General features: G+C 46.6%; 1 protein-coding gene across 15 annotated transcripts in view; it reads left to right on the plus strand.

Moving 5' to 3' along the window:
• Positions 1–20,816, plus strand: part of PDE4DIP (phosphodiesterase 4D interacting protein) — a 129,299-nt gene that overhangs the window by 33,949 nt on the left and 74,534 nt on the right. For 6 of the 15 annotated variants that reach the window (XM_077332303.1, XM_077332307.1, XM_077332304.1 and 3 more), the window contains exons 1-6: positions 7,126–8,358; positions 13,592–13,711; positions 14,432–14,551; positions 15,382–15,474; positions 19,018–19,236; positions 20,473–20,631. In XM_077332303.1, the coding sequence (XP_077188418.1) occupies positions 7,234–8,358; positions 13,592–13,711; positions 14,432–14,551; positions 15,382–15,474; positions 19,018–19,236; positions 20,473–20,631 (1,836 nt within the window). In that variant the 5' untranslated portion in view covers positions 7,126–7,233. Of the gene's footprint in view, positions 1–314; positions 392–673; positions 783–3,699; positions 3,876–4,258; positions 4,377–7,124; positions 8,359–13,591; positions 13,712–14,431; positions 14,552–15,381; positions 15,475–19,017; positions 19,237–20,472; positions 20,632–20,816 lie in introns of those variants that run through there. The other 9 variants (XM_077332312.1, XM_077332313.1, XM_077332314.1 and 6 more) reach the window with 5 other exon arrangements.

Consider the following 20,816-nt stretch of genomic DNA (forward strand, 5'->3'; position numbering starts at 1 on the left):
GCAAGCAAGACTATATAGGATGCATATCATGGTTCCTGGACAGCTGCCCCCCCCCCCCCAGGATTCTGAGGCAGGCAGGAAGAGGGGAGGGGGGTGGAGCAACAGCATGGTGATGTAGCTGTGGTAGCTAAGGGGTTTGCACTCACAACTTTTGCTTAGCATTGTTCTGCCCTTGGCCCCACCCAGGTACCACCACATTTGATATAATAACACGGCCACTTACCAGTCCTAGCTTTAAGGTATGCATTTCAGAGGCAGGAGAGTTCTGCAGCAGAACTGGTTGTGATTGTTCCTACCATTTGTCTTTTTTATAGAACATTGAGCTGAAGGTGGAAGTCGAGAGCCTGAAAAAAGAGCTCCAAGAAAAACAGCAGAACTTGGATAAAGCTTGGTAAGTGATAATGTTGATCTCCAAGGCTTGGCCAACATACATCCCTTACTCAGAAACCTTTAGGAGTATACTGGTCTCCTCAGGAGGTGCAGGGAGCCACAGTACCTGCTGTTGACTAGTTCCTATACAGGTGAAAGTTCACTCTGTGCTCAGGACGACTCCCATCGGCCTCCAAAGGATGGACATCTGGAGGACCACAGGTCGACTACACCCTGCTGTAAGATCTACATGTTGCCGTGTTGCGGGGCTTTTGTTCTGACTGACCAAATCTGTGGGTTTCAGGGAAGCAGCAGAGAGCCTGAGCGGTCAGAATGGAGCGGAGATCTGTCACCAGCAAGAGAGCGAACGGGCCTACGAAAGCCTAGAGAAGAAAATCCAGCTGCTGCAGGAGGTGAGGAAAACATGTTGACTACAGACACAGGGACCACTCTGCTTTGCTGAATGTATTGATGAGGGGGGATGAATGCCCTGGAAGGGGGGGGCTGGAATGCCCTCATTTCAGGACGTTCCAAGGTGCCACAGCTGTCTCCTCAAGAAACGGGGGGGGGGGGGGGGAGCTGACTCTGGTTCAGGTCCTAGGGGAAAAGGAGACAACTCTGCCAAATTTGAAAATCCAAAAGAAGGAACTAGTTTTATTCCCTGCCCCTAATCTTCAAGGCCCCCGACTCATATTATCATCATTTGGCTCACAGTGAAATTAAAGAAAAGCAGGATGGGGCTTAGTAATGTATGTACTGATGCAGGACAATGTCCTATATGTGCTGAGAGCAAAAAAGCCACAATACAGCTGGAGTTTGATTTCAGTATTACAAAAACTTCGACACCCAGACCTTGAGATCTCCCAGGCCGAGCCATAGAGCTATTCAGATTGAACAAACTTGACTTTCATTTTCAAAGCAGTAGTGGCCTTTTGAAAAAAAGTCAGTGTGGTGCAGCGGTTTGTTTATTTTTATATTTCAATTTTTAGGCTGCCCCTCCCCGCAAGTGGTTTCGGGGTCCTGTTCTAGTTTCCCTGGTGCTCCCAACAGACTACTGAAGAAGACTTCTGGATGATCTCTAACGGCCACAAAAGTTGTCATATGATGGCCCATACCCCCCGTGTCTCTGTACTCATTTTAACTACCACTGTGGTAGATATCACAGGTGCAGGGGAAACCAGAGTGGGAAATGGAGAAAAGAAAGAGTGTGGTTAAGAGTGTTAGACTAGTATCAGGAACACCCTGGCTTGAATCTGCACTTGTGCCGAGGAAGGTTAATGGGTGGCCTTGGGTCAGTCATGTTCCCGCAGTCTAACCTACCTCGCAGGATTGTTGTGAGGATAAAATAGAGGAGAGGAAAATGCTGTAAGGGGAAAGACTCAGCCTATATGCCCGGTTGTTGGCCCTACAGATACAGGATGCTGGCCTAAATGGATGAGTGCTCTGATCCAGCAGGGCTCTTCTTGTGTTGAACATGTGGTTCCACAAAGTTATTTAATTTTAATAATTTTATTTAATTCTTGGGCTGGTGGTTCCGTGAAGCTGTTAAATCTGTAATTATCATGATTCATTGATGCGCTGAACACAAGTGTTTTCTGCATTATTTCGGTTTCCTTTTCCAAACCCCTGAGCCTCTGGGGAGGGCGGTATATAAATAAGTAAATAAGTAAATAAATAAATAGTGATGTCAAACAAAAACAAAAACCACACCCTGAAATGCAGATGCATTGCTGACGGTCCATTTGTGGACAGTCAAAGTTCCATTAGGGCATCTCCTGTCCCTTGAAATACCCTTCTGTTTTATTTTCGAAGCTCAAGCATTCCTGAACATACTGTTCACATATAGAAAGAGGAAGACCTTAATAAACCCTCCTGCCCCCCCGCCCTCACAGCGAAGCAGAGTATTTGTTAATTTTTAATAATTACATAATTGTATTACATTCCTGAAAATAAAAATAAGGTGCTCACAGTGCACCTGTGAGAAATACAGTAATTAAAACCTCTTCATCTTCCTTGTCACCCCAAGGAGTCGATGAAGAACATGGCCAGGTATCCTGGGGCACAGGAACTAGTGAAGCACCAGGGGAAACCAGAAGCTCCTTTAACACCACTGAGATAATTTAAATCCTCCACCCCTTTCAGTCCTCTCTGCCTCTGCTAGTTTAAAGCAGCTTCTTTTCCCTCCATGATGCTTAATTGGTTTCTTTCTCTTCACTCCCTGGTGCCCCAGAAAACTTGAATGTGTTCCTATCTAGTCAGCCCCTCAGCCTAGAGGGGAAGACTTTCCTTACTGAATTTCATTTGGCTGAAAACTGTGCTCCTTAATTTCCACCCCCACCACCCCCAGGGTAATTATCCCCTAATGTAATCACCATTTCTGAAACGAGGGCAATGAAGTAATTAAAATCTCCTCTTGTTCAGGTACTGTCCATTCAGCAATGTTAGGGCACCTAATTTTGAGCAGCAGAAGTGGTGGGGAAATAAGTTTAGGAGGAGGATCGGGAGAGGGAGAAACAGGACTTTTCTAAATGGGGTTTTACTATAACAGCAGAATCTTGGGAATGGGAATGGGAATAGGCCAACTTTTAAAGGGGAACAGAGTGCTGTATTAAGCGCTGTGGGGAGTCCTTGCCTGAATTCCACTCCGCTCAGTCCAAAAGAGGACTCTTTAAGCATTGCAAAATGGATCAAGAGGAGGAATCGACCTTGGGTAGCATCCTCGGGACTGCTGTTGATATTCCTCGGGAATTCCAGAAGGGTAGCCATATTGTAGTGGCACCTTCAAGACTGAGAATAGTTATCCCAGCATGAACTTTCACGAGTCGAATCTCACCTTTCCATATCTGAAGCTCTGGATCACGAAAGGCCATACTAGAATAAACAACATTGGTCTGCTTAAGTATGTCAGGAGCTAGTGGATTCCATTAAATGATGCTCAGTATTAGTGTCCGAGCAATTCTGCAGCCTTGAACCTCAATGCCAACCAGTTATGGGCTGTATGAGTTCCTTTCTTATCCATCCGCCCATTCTATGGGCCAACGTATGACAACATTGGCGGTCCTTAGAGATCATCCGGAAGTCTTCTTCAGTAGTCTGTTGGGAGCAGCAGGGAGACTAGAACAGGACCCCAGATGAACCTCAGTTCTAAATTTACATCACCTTCACCCTGATTCTGGCTGGAAAAACACAGTTTGATCACTTGGAGAGTGGCAGCTTTCATGTAGATACATGCCACGTGCTTTTCTAGAATCTCCTGCAAAACAAACCCAACATCAGATCCAACTTTGTAACTCTGCTGGAGCTAAAGATCATCTCTCGTTCCATCCCTAGGAGGCCCGGTCAGCGAGAACAGAAGCAGAGCGAATGTCAGCTTCGGCTGAAGCTGAGAAAGAAAGGTGTTTGGAACTCAGCAAGCAGCTGACCGAGTATTCCAAGAAGCAGGATGAGACCAGGGAAAGCCAGGCTCTTTTGGAAACCTACAATGTCACCTTGGAGGAGAAAGACAAGTGCGTCCTTGTGGGGGTTTTGTTAGTTATTTAATTTGCCTCTGTCACCTTAGCACAAGAAGTTCAGGGAAGGGTAATCCATTTCAGAATCTCCAGAGCTGAACTTGCACAAATTTTGTTTTGGTCTTTCTGATGGGTGTCACTTGAGCCTTGCTGCTATAAGGTTATTTATCCTTGTTTATTTCCTGGGTTGCTAGTTTGGGTGGGGGGTATTGCTGTTGACCAGTTGTCATGGCCTCGTTGTATCTGTGCTTGAAATAATAGCTGCCAGGCCCAGCCGCTTGCACGGAAAACAGTCATGCCACCTGTCCATGTATTCGATGTAAGGTGCAGAACTATTTTCCAACTCTAGCACAGTTAATTAGGCCATTTCTCCTATGCAGGAGGATTGAGGAGCTGACCTGGCAACTGAGTGACAAAGAGAAACTCCTCATGCTGCTGTCCAGAGAGAAACAGAACCTGCTGCACCGTTTGGATAAAATTCAGGAACTGGAGGTGCAGGTAATAATAATGCTGAATGCTCCCTATATAATACTCTCCCACATTAAATCAAATTGCTGACAGCAAAATCTGTCATATCTGAGGGACCATTTGTTGTCTTATGCCTCCTGAGAGCCTTCCACTCTACGAGTTTAAATCTATTGGTTGTTCCTTGTCCCCAGGAGGTACACCTGACCTCAACCAGGGCCAGGGCCTTTTCAATCTTGGCCCCAACAGGTGGAATGAACTCCCAGAAGAGCTGAGGACTCTGATGGTTCCATAGGGCCTGTAAGACAGAGCTCTTCTGCCAAGCATTTGGTTGAGGCCAGGATAGGAAGATTGGGCCTTTCCCTGTATAGGCCCTATAGGCTGGACATCTGGGCAGAATATACCACCCCATACCTCAACCCAGGGTGGTGGATTGTTGTTACTGTTGGACTTGGACGGGTAGAGAGTGAAAGAGATATTGGAATTTACTGCCAGCATTTGGTATTTTTTACTTTGTGTTTTTAGGTGGGTCTCTATTTTTACTGTTTTTACTGTAAATCACCACAAGCCGGCAGAGTCCAGGAGTGGCAGTCAATAAATGTATGTGTGCATGTGTGTGTGTAGCATGAGCTCTTGTCTTTTAAACAAGGTGGGAAATTTGGAGATCCGTGATTCATTTTCACTGTAAAGGCACACCACAGGTGCCTTGTTGGCATATAAGCAAACCATGGGCTCAGAGAAGCCTTGGAGATAATTTATATTGAGAAAATGGTGTGACAATACAGTCCCAGTTCTAAGGTATTTCCTTTATTAGTGATGTGACATCACACACCTGGATGGTTTTATCCATATCCTTTCATTTTATTTTTTTAATTTAACTGTGTTTGTAGATATGGTTCCCGGCTTTGCAGCCTTAGTTCCCTGCCATATTAATCTCTATCCACTGCTTGAAACAGGATGATGGACTACAGAGTTGCTGCATCCATTTTGTCTAGCCCTCCAGTGGGGTTCAGTCTTGCCCAAACAAATAGACAGTAGTGTCCAGTGTCCCTTTAGGACAGGGGTGGCCAACCGGTGGCTTTCCAGATGTCAATAGACTACAGTACCCACGAGCCCCTGCCAGCACATGCTGGCAGAGGTTCATGGGAATTGTAGTTCATGGACATCCAGAGAGCCAGCCTGGCCACCCATGCTTTAAAAGGAGCTCACAAAACTGTCTTAGGCAGAATCCAACCCTTGGTCCATCAAGGTCAGCATTATCTTCTAAGACTGACAGCAGTGCTCCAGAGTCTCAGTCTGTGCCTTCTTCTCTTTCATGGTACTAAGAACATGATTTCTCATCTTGAAGACAACCAATTTATTTAGGATGGATCCACATGGATCCACCATCAGTGATAGGACATACCTCCTGCTCCTTGTAGTCTGCATACTCGTGCTCCCGAGGGAGGACTCCTGAACAGGCCTTTTCAGAAGGAAGCCCCGGGTTATTCAGATAGTTTCAGAGAGTAGCCATATTAGTCTAAAGTAGAAGAGCTAGATTTGAGTCCAGAAGCAAAGACCAACAAGATTTGGGGTGTATAAGCTTTCGAGAGTCAGAGGAAGTTTAGCCCCAGGACTGCAGTGTCCATCTGGCAGTATGTTCTTATTGTCTTTCCTTGCAATATGTGACTTGGCTCACTTCCTTGAAACATTTGGTTCCTTATATCAGGCAAGTATTAATTCCTTGTTTACTGTTCTGTGCTTGGGTATGATGCTGGGTGTGAGGCATAGATGAACAGGGCCTCCTTAGGACTTCCAACCCGGAAATATGAGCTGAACTGAAGATCTTCATAATCTGTGATGAGTCTGTGGACCTCCTAGGGCTGCCAGTCCCCAGGTAGGATGTGGGGATCCCCTGGGTTTACAGCTCATCTCCAGGAACAGAGATCAGTTCTCCTGGATAAAATGGCTGTTTTGGTGGGTGGGGACTCCATAGCGTTATACTCCATTGAGGTTCTGTCTCAACCCAAATCCCACCTACTTTCAGCTTCATCTCCAAAGTTTCCAGGCATTTCCCAGCCCAGAGCTGGCAGCCTTAGAACCTCCTAAGGGGTTGAATTGGAAGCTGGAGAAAAACCATATGCCTTAGAGGCGCCTAAATACTTTGCATTGTGTTGTATTCCTTGGGGCTTTGTACATCGGATCCAGTCATCTAGATATGTCAGAGCACAAAAACTGGTTTTGCTTTCTTTCCCTGGTGTAATTTTTAGGCAACATTCTCTGACGCAATTATATTCTACTCAAATTATATCTCTGTATCTATCTCTATATGTAACATCAAATGCCCCCCCCACAAATAACATCCCATGAAAACATTATTGAATAGAATTCAAGCTAGAAACACGTATATTGATGCCACATTATGAAATGTGACTTTAAACGTTTTTATGTCGTCTTAATTTTAATCTGAATAATTGTCATTCCTTTTGTTGTACACCTCCCTTAGCCAATTGCCTAGAGGTGTGGGGGGGGGGCTGCGTTTGTGGAGGTGTGGGCTGTGTGTGTGTGTTTGTGTATGAGAGAGAAGCTGTCTTTTAAATTTTATTTATGCATTGATTGCTGTCAACCCCAGTACTGCAAACTAGGCAGCCACGGTTTAGCCTAAAGTCAACCGTGGACCGGAACGCTCCCGCTTAGGGAGGCCGGCTTCCACCCTTCGTGGCGAGGGCTGCCCTTCCCTTCCCTTCCCTGCGGGGCCGGGGCGGCTCCTTTTGTGAGGCAAGGCCGTGTCTGAGGCGCGTCTGCGCGGGCGGGCGGGCGCCATCTTGAAATCTGAGCCAGAAGGCCGGCGCCTCCGCCACGGGAGCATCTCTGGCCGGCCGTGCCCGGGCCGGCGGCGGCTGGCGGCAGGATGCGGGAGAGCTGCCGCATCTGCGGGCGGGAGCTGTGCGGCACCCAGCGGCGCTGGCTGTTCCACCCGGCGGCCAAGGTGAGCCTGCAGGTGCTGCTCTCGCACGTCCTGGGCCAGGAGTTGTGCCGCGACGGGCGGGCCGAGTTCGCCTGCAGCAAATGCGCCTTCATGCTGGAGCGCATCTACCGCTACGACACGGTGGTGGCGCGCATCGAGGCGCTCTCGCTGGAGCGGCTGCACAAGCTGCTGCTGGAGAAGGAGCGCCTCAAGGCTTGCCTGGCCGGCCTCTACCGCAAGCACAACGGCGAAGAAGACGAAGCGGCGGCGGCGGCGGCCCCCCGAAGCATCCCGCCCGACGCCAGCTACGCCGCCTTGCTGCAGGAAGACTTCGCCTACTCGGGCTTTGAGTGCTGGACCGGCCCCGAGGAGCGCGGCGGTTGCGGCATCGGCATCGGCGGCGGCGGCGACTCCCATGCTTGCCCCGCGGCGGAAGGCAGCGGCGGCGGCCGGCCGAGGCGCTGCCGGGGCTGCGCGGCGCTGCGCGTCGCCGACGCCGACTACGAGGCCATTTGCAAAATCCCCCGCAAAGTGGCGCGGAGCGTCTCCTGCGGGCCGTCTTCGGCTCGCTGGTCGCCCAGCCTCGGCCCCGAGGACTCTCCGCCCGCCGGCAAGACGCCTTTGGATGGGGACAGCCTGGGCGAGGAGGGGACGGCCGCCTCGTCCTCCGTGGAGTCTCTGGACCCGGCGCTGCTGCTGGCGGCCGCCACGACCGCCGCTTCGACGAGCCCTTCGCCTCAGCGGGACGAGGAGGCGGACCACGAAGCCCGGCGGGGCGGCAGGTGCGACTCTTGCTCCCTGCCCGGCCACCGCTTGGACGTGGCCCTCAGCCTGGTGCGGGCCTTTGACTGCAAGCCCGTGCGCAGCCCCCGCGGGAGCAAGCTGCCCGTGCCCGTCAAAGCGGCCGCCCTCGGCCACGAGCCCGCCGACAGAGCCGCTTTCGACGGCGCGCCCAAGACGCCCGCGCGGCCCCCCGCCCGAGCTACCTTCGCCTTCCCCGCGGACATGACCGACCTGCAGGAGCTGTGGGAAAGCCTTTGCGAGGATTATATGCCGCTGCAAGTGAAGGTAGAGCAGCGCTTGGGCCCGCCTCTGCCTTCAGAAACACGGGCTGGAAGTTGTTCGGCGGATTTTGCACCTCTTCCCCAGTTATTCATGTGGATGAAGATGAAGAGTTGGGTCTTATGATGAAGAAGAAGAGTTGGGTCTTACATGCTGCTTTTCCTTACCCGAAGGAGGCTCAAAGGGGCTTACAGTCGCCTTCTCATTCCTCTACCCAAAGGAGGTTCAAAGCGGCTTACACTGCTGGGTCAGAACAGTTTTATCAGTGCTGTGGCGAGCCCAAGGTCACCCAGCTGGCTGCACATGGGGGAGTGCAGAATCGAACCTGGCATGCCAGATTAGAAGTCCGTACTCCTAACCACTACACCAAACTGGCTCTCTGTCCTGCTTCTTCTCCCCCGCCCCGCCCCGCCCCGCCCCGCCCCGCCCCGCCCCGCCCCGCCCCGCCATGGGCATAGGACATAGCTGTATTTAACCCCTCTGCCTTGTGTATTTAACGCCTCTGTCATCGCTGTATTTAACCCCTCTGCCTTCTGCTCTTGGCCTGGGTTCCTCTCCTTTCCAGCTTTCTGAAAGGTTATGCTGTGGATACTTTAAAAGTTAACAAATTCGTTTTATTCAGTGAGCTGTCACAGCCCAGAGTCCATGTGGGAATAAATCTGGTTAGACTATAATGTTTGCAGCAGATTCCTGTTCAATATCTCTTTACACAGAGAAGGATTAGAATGTGGAACTCGCTCCCAAGGTATATAGTGATGGCCACAGGAATAGACAGGGCTACTAGCCTTGGTGACCAAGGGGAGCCCTCTAAATCCCAGTGCCAGAGGGCAACGCCAGGGTACATACGGCCTTGGCCTCTCTGCCCAGTTGTTGGCCTTCCAGAGGAACTGCTGAGACAGGGTGCTAGACTAGATGGACCAGTGGTCTTGATCCAGCAGGGCTCTTAATGTTATTAGTTATGCTGTGACAGACTAATGCCCTGTCTAGGATTATTTTTATTAAAACTCTGGTCTCCATGGTTTAGAGACTCCCCCCTCCCCCAGTTTATATCAAGCAGATAACCATTCCTGATATTATGCCCTAGATTTAGTTTATTGGGTATTGTTACAGCCAACGTTAATCTGCTAGAAACATCTGTGTTTCTTTTAGCCTTCTATGGTTTGGAAACTGTGAGAGTTCACTCTTTTATGAATGAAATCCAGCTCTCAGGGCTGCAGTGCCTACCTACAAAGAGCATTTCAGCAGAATATGAAGTGTATTTTATGTGGTTGATTGGCTTATCTTTTGATTGTTGAAGTGATTAAGGACGTAGCTGTAGTTGCATTCCTTACTAGGCACTTGTAACCCACAGAGTGCATTGTGGCCAGTGTTCTAAATAATTGTGCGTTGTTTTGGTTTCATCTTGGATTTCTGCAGCTTTGCTAGGGTTTCAAAACTCATTAAGGCGCAGCTTCCCTGCCACGCTTAATGAAGAGCACTGCTGGCAGTTCAAATTCAGAGAGAGCCATGTCAGCCTAATTGCATTCAGATTAGTTGGGGAAGTGTAGTCCAGTTTTCCTCTAGTTTCAAGATTATCTGTTACTTTAGCAATCAGAGTAACATTGAGTACAGGTGATAGGATTTTCCCTTGCATTGGTTTGACCAATTTCACCTCCAGCAGATATATACACAGACTGTGAGAGATCTTAAAAACCCAATGGAGAGAGCAAAGATGGGAGCCTCACATTCAGAGCAGAACTTTCCATTTTCAGCTGATTGATTGATTGATTGATTGATTGATTGATTGATTGATTGATTGATTGATTGTAGGGGGTGTGTAGTGTAGCCAGGAGATTTGAGGATTGTCTGGCAGCCAGGCAAGAGACATTCAGAGATGGTTTGCCATTGCTGTTCTCTGCCAAAAGAAATGAGGGAAAGTCAGTCCACAACATTCCAAAATGAGAAAAACTGAACTGAAGCAGCATGAAAATAAACTTCAAAACTTCAAATTCAGTTGTCTCCAATTATTGTTGTTTTATTGATCCTCCCATGTCTCAAAGTCAGGATTAACTTTGAGACTTTGAAGATCAATGCACCAACAATATTTGGAGACAATTGACTTTAAAGTTTGGAAGTTTAGTTTGACAGCAGCTACAGTTTGGTGATCGCCTTTCCCTGCATCATGATGACCCCTAGTGTACCTTGGAGGAATTTCATCCAAATTCTTGGAGGTCTCCCATCCAACACTGCTTAGCTTCCGATTTGGAGGGTTATACTAAGAGAAGTTTAAAAATCTGACTTAGGCTAGTTTGGATTTGATTTACAGCCGCAAGTTGTGATTTAGTTGGCAGCTGCTTTCAAGACTTATACACAGAGCAGTTTATACACAAAGCAGTTGTCCAATCGTACCCCTATTTCTAGGTTAGACTGTAGCAGCAGAAAAAAGCAGGAGTCCATCTTAAATGGCCAGTGTAGTATAATGGTTGCAGTGTAATGGAAACTCACTGGCTGACCCTGGACCCATCACTGCCCCTTAGCCTAACTCGCAGGGTTGTTCTGAGGATAATGCGAAAAGTCTCCTTGGATCCCCATTGGGGAACAAAGTGGGACGCATATAAAATTAAAGATGAACAAAATTTCTTTTGTTATGAGTTAGTGCTCACTTTATCACATGTATAGGGTGTACATCCAGTTGGCCAACTTCTATACACAACAATGGGGAGGGTGATGATACAGAAAGAAGCAGGCATGTGCTTACGCTGGCTTCATGGACACACAGTAGAGCTTTCAAGCAGCTTAAGAGGATACCATTCTCTGATCAGTGGATATTGCCTATTGGTTCCCTCTCCATTGATTTTGTCAACCTAAAAAAATAAGCCCTAAAACTTTTGTTTATCTTCCTGGCTGCCTTATGTACTTTTTATTTACTTTATCATTATAAGCATCCATAATTAGACCTCTGTAGAAGACCCAGGTTCAAAATTGTATGGTGCATATATATATATTTATAACAATAGAGGATGTATATTTTTAACGTCTTAATTTTATAAGTTGTACACAATAAATTCTTATTTAATTTTGTCATTTAAACTAGCGGCCAAGCCCATTGCAATCAGGAATATAGAGAGCCAGTTTGGTGTAGTGGTTAGGAGTGCAGACTTCTAATCTGGCATGCCAGGTTCTATTCTGCACACCCCCACATGCAGCTAGCTGGGTGATCTTGGGCTCCCCACGGCACTGATAAAAGTGTTCTGACCAAGCACTGATATCAGGGCTCTCTCAGCCTCACCCACCTCACAAGATGTCTGTTGTGGGGAGAGGAAAGGGAAGGCAACTGTAAGCCGCTTTGAGCCTCCTTCGGGTAGAGAAAAGCAGCATATAAGAACCAACTCTTTTTCTTCTTCTACAATGGGTGCTAGATTGGGGGGGGTGGAGTGGAAGAACTGTGGATGGCCTCCCCGTCCCCCCAGGTCCTGAAAAGGCTGCAGGCAACTGTTGTAGAACTCACTGGCAGGGTCAGCTCTCATGCTGCACCCCTTCTGCAGGCTGTTGTGGGTATTCCAGGTCTCTTTAGCAGCTTTTCTGCAGAAAAGGTTGGTTTTTGGCTTATTGTGACAGAAGCTGTGGGGTAAATCAGTTCTGTACAAAGAGAAGACTCTATACCAGGGCTGGCCAAACTGTTGCTCTCCAGATGTCAATGGACTACAATTCCCATAAGCTACATGCTGGCAGTGGCTCATGGGAATTGTAGTCCATGGACATCTGGAGATATCCCCTGCTGTATACAGTGTGCAGGAAATAACAGGTCACAATAGAGCTGCATCTTGATGCACAGGAATGCCGTATAAATACACTAATTGGTGGGACTGAAGTTGGCAAGTCACAGCGGTTAGTATAAGAATCCAGGGTGGAATGTAAGCGGAGCATATGAGTGGCTGATGGAATTGCCTGTTTAAAAGCACAATTACTAATTAAATTGTGGAACTCACTGCCCCATGATATAGCAATGGCTGCCAAATTGGAACGCTTTAAAAGGGGAGGGACAGATTCATGGAGAGCGGGGCGATCAATGGCTGCTAGTTATGATGGATAGGTACTTCCTTCAGTACAGAGGCACTAGGCCTGCTTAAATCAGTGACTGGAGGCCATGGACAGGAGGATGCTATCGGAGTCATCGTGCTTGCAGGCTTGAGAGCCAGCATGGTGCAGTGGCTAAGAGTGATGGTCTCTAATCTGGAGAAGCGGGTTTGATTCACCATTCCTCCTCCACATGTAGCCATCTGGGTGACCTTGGGCCAATCACATTCTCTCAGAGCTCTCTCAGGTAGATGATGGTAAGCCACTTTGAGACTCCTTTGGGTCATAAAAGGCCAGGCGCGAAAGAAACAGCTCTTCCTAGAGGCAACTGATACCGCATGGCTCTTCTTACAGGGGTTGCTATTGTACTGCACTGTCATTGGTTAGCAGGTTCTCAGCCACAATCTGTGAAATTAGCACCAGCTAGGAAGCCTTGTCAAACTGTATCTGCTCTGATAGGGAACAGTTCCAAGTTAATTTGTACCTCATGTATCAAAGGCCTTGTGAAGTGTCAGCATTGCACAGTTAAGTTGTGTTGATCCCTGGGTTGTGTGTGGACCCTGAAAAAGCTCAGTTGCACAGCCAAACATTATTGTGTTGTGGAGTTTCAGAGCACAGTACCCCATTCTCGGCTTTTACATGTCTTGGTCAGGGAAATGGTCAGATCAGGAAACTATTTCACTAGGTTTACAGGTAAGAGCCTCTGCAAAACTTCAACGAGGGATCACGGAGGTGGCAGTTTTGGATATAATTTGGTGGCAGCGGATGAGGACCCAGGCTTCTCTTCTGAGCTCTCTTGGATGGTTGGAGGGTATTGCCAAAAAGGAAGTCTTCCATCTAATGCTATTGAATTTTGTTTGAATGAAACATCAAGGAGAGGAGTAAACTGCTTTTTGGGTTGGCTGAGACAAGAGAAAGGATGAAAGTGAATTCTTCATAGAATGGAGGAATTGGAATTTGCAGATTTTTGAGAGCCGGAGAAATATCCAAGTAGAAAGTGTCAAAGACCATTATTAGTATTTGTGTAATGAACAGGTAGCTTAGAAGCAGGTGGTCCTACAATGAGTCATTCATTGTGAACTGTAACTATTCATTTACCAGTCTTCCCTCCCATCCAATAGGCAACACTCTCTGAGTAGTAACCAGTGGAAATCCCAGTATCTCTTGCTTTCTGTTTCTTCAGAATTCATGGGAAGATCCACAACCACTCACTTGGTGTGACTCTTCAGTGGGCAAGCAAGCGTCTGAATTAAATAATGCTGAATTGCTGGAAAAAATCCACCATTTTGATGCGAACAATAAGGTAATTTTTTTAAAGTCAGGGGTTTGCTCAAAATGGGTTACGGGGGAGTAGGTGTAAAGCCAGCACTTGGTAATGGGCAGGATCACACCCGCTTGTGCCCTCCTCTGGGCATGTCTTGTGGTAATTATTGCTGCAACATCTGACAGTGTCCTGTATATAATCTGATTTGTGTTAGTCTGATAAGGTGCAGTCTTAATTTTTCCAGTGGATTTGGGGTAGGTTCTAAGGTTCTAAAGTTCTAAGGAGCTTTGACACTGTGGGGAGGTGCTACCTTTGACCTCCAGACATAATCTGCCTTATTAGTGGGAGGAGCATTCTAGCCTTGCTCCTAGTGGGTGGTGACACCAAGATACAGATGCTCTCTCCTCCCTTCTTTATTTCTTCTTTCCTTGATCCTCAGTTAAGGCACCTGGAATTTTTATGTTGCATGCCAGCTCAGGGAGAAAAGCTGTCCTGAGACAGCCTGACTTCCATCAGCCCAAGTTCACCTCTGTTTCCCTCTTAAATTCTTTCAAGACACCCCCCACGAAGCCTTGGGACAATAAATTCCCCTTCTGCACAGTAGTCATTTCAAGCTTTCAAAGTGGAGGTGGGTGTGGAGTAATTCAGTGACAGGTAAAGCTCACATTGACACTAGGAAATCCCAGTGAGTTGTGTGTCACATGTTTCTTAGTTCAAAATGATCTCCCCCTGACTTAACTTCCCCTGATTTTATTGCAGTTGCTGCAAGAGAAGCTAAATGAGATGGATTTTGAGCTGAAGTCTGTCCAGCAAACATCCCAGAGACAAGATCACAAAATCCAGAATCTGAATGAGACTCTGAAAAGCAAAGAAACGGAGGTTTGGAACGCTGTTACATCCTTGCAGAGTAAATGGAGATGGAGATTTAGCTGTTCTCAGTTGTGTATGCCAGTCTTTCTTAACTTCTTTACCATTGAGATCCCTGTAAAACCTTCTTCAGGCTTCGAGAAATCCTAGAAGTAGCCCAATTGTGCAGAACATGGTTGGGAAGCACAGCTGTGGACACACCCACCCAAGGCTCCTCCCCTTCCCACCCCCTCCAGTCCCATCATTGGCCATTTGGGGGGTCAACATGACCGCATATGGTCATATCACCTGATCAATATTTAACACATTTTAAAAATATATTAAAAATTAATTAACTTACGCCCATTTGGAAACCCTTACAGGGGTGTCAGAAAACTCTAAGATTTCACAAAACCATGGTTGAGAAAGCCTGGCATATGCAAAGGGACTTCCAGAGAGAGCAGAGATATTCACACGATGGCGACCCAGCAAAAGCTGGACCAGTTAACCTTTTTAGTGTACAGTATGTCAGATCTTGGATGCTGATCAGGGTTGGCCTTTGGTCAGTACTTGGGTGGGAGACTGCCAAGAAAATTCTGGGTTGCTGCTCAGAGACAGGTGATGGTCTGGGTTTTCTCTGGCCTTGGAAACCCCGGGGGGGGGGGGCGGTCAGCAGTAACTTAGCTGTGACCTGATGGCATTTTCCACCACTTGTTTGTGGAGTGTTCCCTCAGACAGGCAAGAACAATTCGTGTTGGTTGTCTGTGCCCTGTTCGTTGTTGTCATTATTATTTATTAAATTTCTATACCACCCTCCCAGTATGGCTCAGGTGTGTTGATCTCTTGCTTGTTTGATCTTTTAGTCCGAAGAACTATACCGTGTCATTGAAGGGCAGAACGAGACAATAACCAAACTCCAAGATATTCTACATAGAAGCCAACTTGGACAATTGCAGGTACGAGTCTCTAGGTCTCCCCCCCCCCTCCCATTCCCAGAAGTTCACAGCTTTTGTTGTTCAAAGTATTACAAGAGAATGCACTTAAAAATGCAATCCAGAAAGCAGTACATAAACATCAGATTCCCACCTTCAAAAGACTCTGTCTATATGGTTGTAAAGTCCCAGACACACTGCCACATATTGTTTTGGATTGTCCAGTCTTCTCTCCCCAGTGAGCTTCTATCCAGTCATATTTGATGGATTTAAGTTCCAAAGTCAATTCCAAATCCCTCATCAAATTAATGCTTTCAGGAAAAGGTTCCCATTAAACTTGCCCTTGAAAGCATGTTCCAAATAAATTACTTATGGTTGCTAGCACAGGAACGTAGTCTTGTCTAATCCATTTTGTTTCCTTGGATTGTGATTTTGTATGCCAATAAAGTTTTTCTGAGTCAGTACATAAAAATCTTCAGCAGACTTAAAAAATATTAAATTTCCCCTTGGTGACACTGCAGATTTTAAAAAAAATCTTCAAATGCTTTTTTAATGTGCTAAGATTCTGCCTCTCCTTAGGGTGTGTGTGTATGTGGAAAAGTCATGGGGTATTCTGTGGCTTCCTCTGTCCGCATTTTGTTTCAAGCAGTAAGTCAGTACAGTCAACAAAACCGAGTTTTATTGACTGCATCATCGAACCTTCTTAGTGACTTCCCGCAGCAATTTGAATTCAGGTGTGTTGGAAGATAGGACAAATGCTAGAATAAGAGCCAGCATGGCGCAGGGATTAAAGAGTGGGGCACTCTAATCTGGAGAACTGGGTCTAATTCATCCACATGCAGCCATTTCTGTGACCTTCATCTTAGTCACAGTTTGCTCAGAGCATTCCTTTCAGAGCTCTCTTAGACGCACCTACCTCTCAAGGTCTCTGTTGTGAGGAAAGGAAGGGAAAAGGTAATGAAAAACATGGTATAAGACAACCAGCTGCTCTCCCTTCTTCACCTTTTCCTCCTCTCTCTCTATATTTATTTATTATTTAATTTGTATCCGACCTCTCACAAAGTCTTGGGGCAGCTAACAAAGTAGGGTTTACAATAAAACCTATAAATTACAATAAAGAATTATATAAATTAAAGAATAAAAACACTCATTAAAATACCATAGCAACATTATTATTATATAACTCCTCCATAAAACCGACAACCAAAACCCCACCTCATTGGTCCAAGAGTAAGTATAATTGGGTGGCCTGGGGAAAGATGGTAAGATTTCTCGCCAGGAGGTAGAGGGGCAATACATATACATCCATGTATAAAGCCAGTTATAGGGGAAGGCCCAATAATAGCTGCTACATCCAGAAAGTGTGCACTGGTACTAACCAAAGCCTTGGCAGAAGAGCTCTGTTCTACAGGCCCCACAGAACTGTCGAAGTTCAGGCATAGCCCTGATCTCACTTGTGAGTTTATTCCACCAAGCCAGGTGCACCTCTTTAGGGCCAGGGACCACCAACCTGTTGGCACCCTCTTTGTCTGCCTTGCAGTTGTTTGGTTCTTCTCTCAGTTGGTTACCCAACTGTCATGCTTTGCAGCTGCCATGTGAAACAGATTTGGAGAAGAGATCATTAGCAACAAAGAAGAGAAGCAGCAACATGATTGTGTAACCTATTTCCTAGTCTACGCCCCACCCCAGCTAACACGTAAAGAAACAGGGAAACTGCCTAGCTGTCAGAAGAGTTGAATAATCTTCCAACTATCTCTTGCCTGCAAATGGCTTCCCCAGCGATGATTTGCATGTCTGTCAGCAAGTAGCATAATCAGGAATCCTCTGTTTGCTGCAGAATTCTACCCTCAGGGTAGACTTCTGTAGCCTTAGATCAGGCTTTCCCAATTCTGGGAAATTGAAATAGAATTCTGTAGCCTGCACTGTAGCCTTAGATCAGGCTTTCCCAACCAGGGTTTTGTGAAACCGTGGGGTTTTTTTTATGGCCCTGGAAGGGCTTCCTGAATGGCTGGGAGTTAAGTAATGTATATATTAAGTAATGTATATATATATATAATTTGTTAAACGTTTATCAGTGATATGACTACATATATGAGCCTCTTGTGGCGCAGAGTGGTAAGGCAGCAGACATGCAGTTTGAAGCTCTGCCCATGACGCTGGGAGTTCAATCCCAGCAGCCGGCTCAAGGTTGACTCAGCCTTCCATCCTTCCGAGGTTGGTAAAATGAGTACCCAGCTTGTTGAGGGGTAAACCGACAACCAAAATGACTGGGGAAGGCACTGGCAAACCACCCCGTATTGAGTCTGCCATGAAAATGCTAGAGGGCGTCACTCCAAGGGTCAGAAATGACCCAGTGCTTACACAGGGGATATCTTTACCTTTATGACTACATATGGTCGTGTTGAAACTCAGCATTGACGGTGGCTTGTCCCAGTGTATCAGTATTTAATGTTCAGATACAGAGTAGAAAAAGAAGAAGAGTTGGTTCTTATATGCTGCTTTTCCCTAACCAAAGGAGTCTCAAAGCGGCTTACAGTCGCCTTCCCATTCCTCTCCCCACAACAGCGAGGTGGGCGAGGCTAAGAGAGCCCTGATATTGCTGCTCGGTCAGAACAATTTTATCAGCGCCGTGGCGAGCCCAAGGTCACCCAGCTGGATGCATGTGAGGGAGCGCAGAATCGAACCTGGCATGCCAGATTAGAAGTCCTCACCCCTAACCACTACACCAAACTGGCTCTCCATGTATGCATGTATGTATCTATGCATGCATTAAGTATTACATTTCTGGACCGCCCCTATCATACTTGGCATCTGGGCACGATTCATAACATTTAAGTACACAGTAATGCACTTAAAATCTTAAGAATGATTAAAATAGGTATCAAACCAGTATTAATGACCATATCTATGAGCCCACTTTTATTGGCTTTGTCAGTAAAGGATAGATCTCCAAAACCTCATATTCTACAGCCACCACAATTTTGAAACATATTCATATAGAGTTTGCAACATTGTGTGAGAAAATATGCACAGTAACTGCATTTTGCTTGTATTTCATTGTAAGTACACCACGAAAAGAGGACGGTTCGAAATGAATATGACAGCAGGGGAAAGAACCCACCCAAGGCTATAATTAACAATTAAACAATGAATAAAAATAGAAATATCTTCTCTCTTCTTTTAATGTTAATCAAACATTAACATAATTTGATTAACATTAAAAGAAGAGAGAAGATATTTCTATTTTTATTCATTGCTTAATTGTTAATTATAGCCTGGGGTGGGTTCTTTCTTCTGCTGTATTTCATTGTAAGTCAGTATGGTAAGGGCATGTGCTAGAATGGTTGAATTCTCTCTGCTCTGACCTACCTGCTGTCATGGATAGGCCCTTATTAATTTGTGTGCCATCCCAGTGGGGCACCTAAGAACATGGGAATGGCCCCCAGGCCTCTACGATCATGCCCGACAGCACCTTTACAAATTTGGTGCTACAAAACCCACCAGCTGTTCCCTGACCAGTAAACTCAGTCTAAATGTGTCTCTGTTTTCCACTTGTTTCCTTGCTAGGTCTCAGAGAGCACTTCCTCATCCCAGCAGAAGCAGCAGATGGCTCTGCTGGAGCTGCAGAACACCCTTTTCCTCACTCAGCTGGAAGCGCAGCAGACGCAGAGGGCTAAGCAGCAGAGGGATCGCCAATTGGCTGAAGAGAAGAGAGCCACCCAGCTTCTTGAGACATGGTTGCAACAGGAGCAGCAGCAGAAGGAAGCAGCGTGGAAACACAACTGGGTATGCCGTGACCAGGCTTCTGCTTTGGCCTGTACATTGCTTTAGGATGCTTAGGGCTGATCCTGCGTTGAGCTGGGGGTTGGACTAGATGGCCTGTATGGCCCCTTCCAACTCTATGATTCTATAAATGAGAATATCAGAGCCTTAAAGAAACTTGGGAAAGAAGCGCCTGGCTTCTTTCAGTGCTTGCTTTCTTAGTAGACTTTAATAGACTTTATCGTTGCCAGGCATAAAACTGTCCTCCTCGTTGTGAGGCAAACGAGCTAATCTCATAACAGCCTTTAAAACATGCAGTCATCCTACAAACTCTGGAGCTTTAAGTTAGTAGCGGCAGATAATAAAGTAAAAGGAGTAAAACTTGCGGAGCAGCAATCAACCCGTCCTTTCCCTCAGCAACTGGAACCGGGGGAAGAAAGTGCTTGCTCTTTTCATTGGGAGAAGCAGAAAACAAGCGTTGACTTTGGAAGCCCCGGCCACTTCACACTTAGGATGCTGTGAATTATAAGTCCCTGCTAATAGTAAATAAAGGCAGATCCAGGTGTATGGATCAGGGGTCCCCCAAGCTTTTTGACTCTTTGGGCACCTTTGAAATTCTGACACACAGTAGTGAGTGCAGCCACAAAATGGCTGCATGAGGCAACTGGACACAAAATGGCTGCCCCAGGTTACCTTCAGCCACAAATCCTTGTTTATTCCTTAGATTCTTAGCCAGGGACTCATGGCAAGGTAGAATATAACTCCCGCCCCCCTCATGGCGAGGTAGAATATAACCCCCCATAAAACATGATAAAACCCCATCCCATAACAAACAAAAAGGATAAAAGAGGATAAACCAAGATTGGCGATGTAATCCACCCCCCAGGGTGGGGCATGATGTGTGTTATCGTGTAAACGGAGGAGGGCCCCTTGTTGTTCCTGGCTCTGACCTTAGCTAAAGTGGTGTCCTGTGGTGGTAGCTGCTGTCGAAGCAACATTTTCAAAGATCTGCACCATCAGTCTAATTTCAAATTGCCAGTTAAAGGCTTGCTGGGTAAATGGTGCCCACCTGACCCCACCGAGTTTCTAAAATTTCTTGGCGGGTGCCAGGAAAGGCATTGGTGGGCACCATTTAGGGAGCTTCTGTAGAGAGATGGTGGCGTTGGGGGTGAAGCTTTCCAGGGTTGGCGTTGCTGGGATTTGGAGTTAATCCTCCCCGCTGGGATGCCGTGCCTGACCCGTGTGGTGTTGCTTTTGCAGGAGTTGCGGGCTAGTCTTCAGCAACTGCAAACAGAGCTACAGAAGAAGAACTGGCAGTGCTGGACTCTGGAGAGGGAGAAATCCTTGGTGATCAAGGGGCACGAGCAGAAAATCAAGCAATTGAACTACTGCTTGGCTTATAAAGAACAGCTTGTGCAGGTGGGGTGCAAACTCTGGTTAGTGTCTGAAGTTTCAGGAAACCCCGGGGTTTCTTGGCAGCCCTAGAAGGTTTTCCTGAATGGGTGGTAGTTAATTCATTTTCAATATATTTAATTTGCTAAACTTTATTGGGTGATAAAAGTTTCTTTTAGTTCATGCAGACTTGACATTTCCTGAAGTCCGTA

The sequence above is a fragment of the Paroedura picta genome, chromosome 4 (genome assembly GCF_049243985.1).
Source record: "Paroedura picta isolate Pp20150507F chromosome 4, Ppicta_v3.0, whole genome shotgun sequence".
Lineage (NCBI taxonomy): Eukaryota > Metazoa > Chordata > Lepidosauria > Squamata > Gekkonidae > Paroedura > Paroedura picta.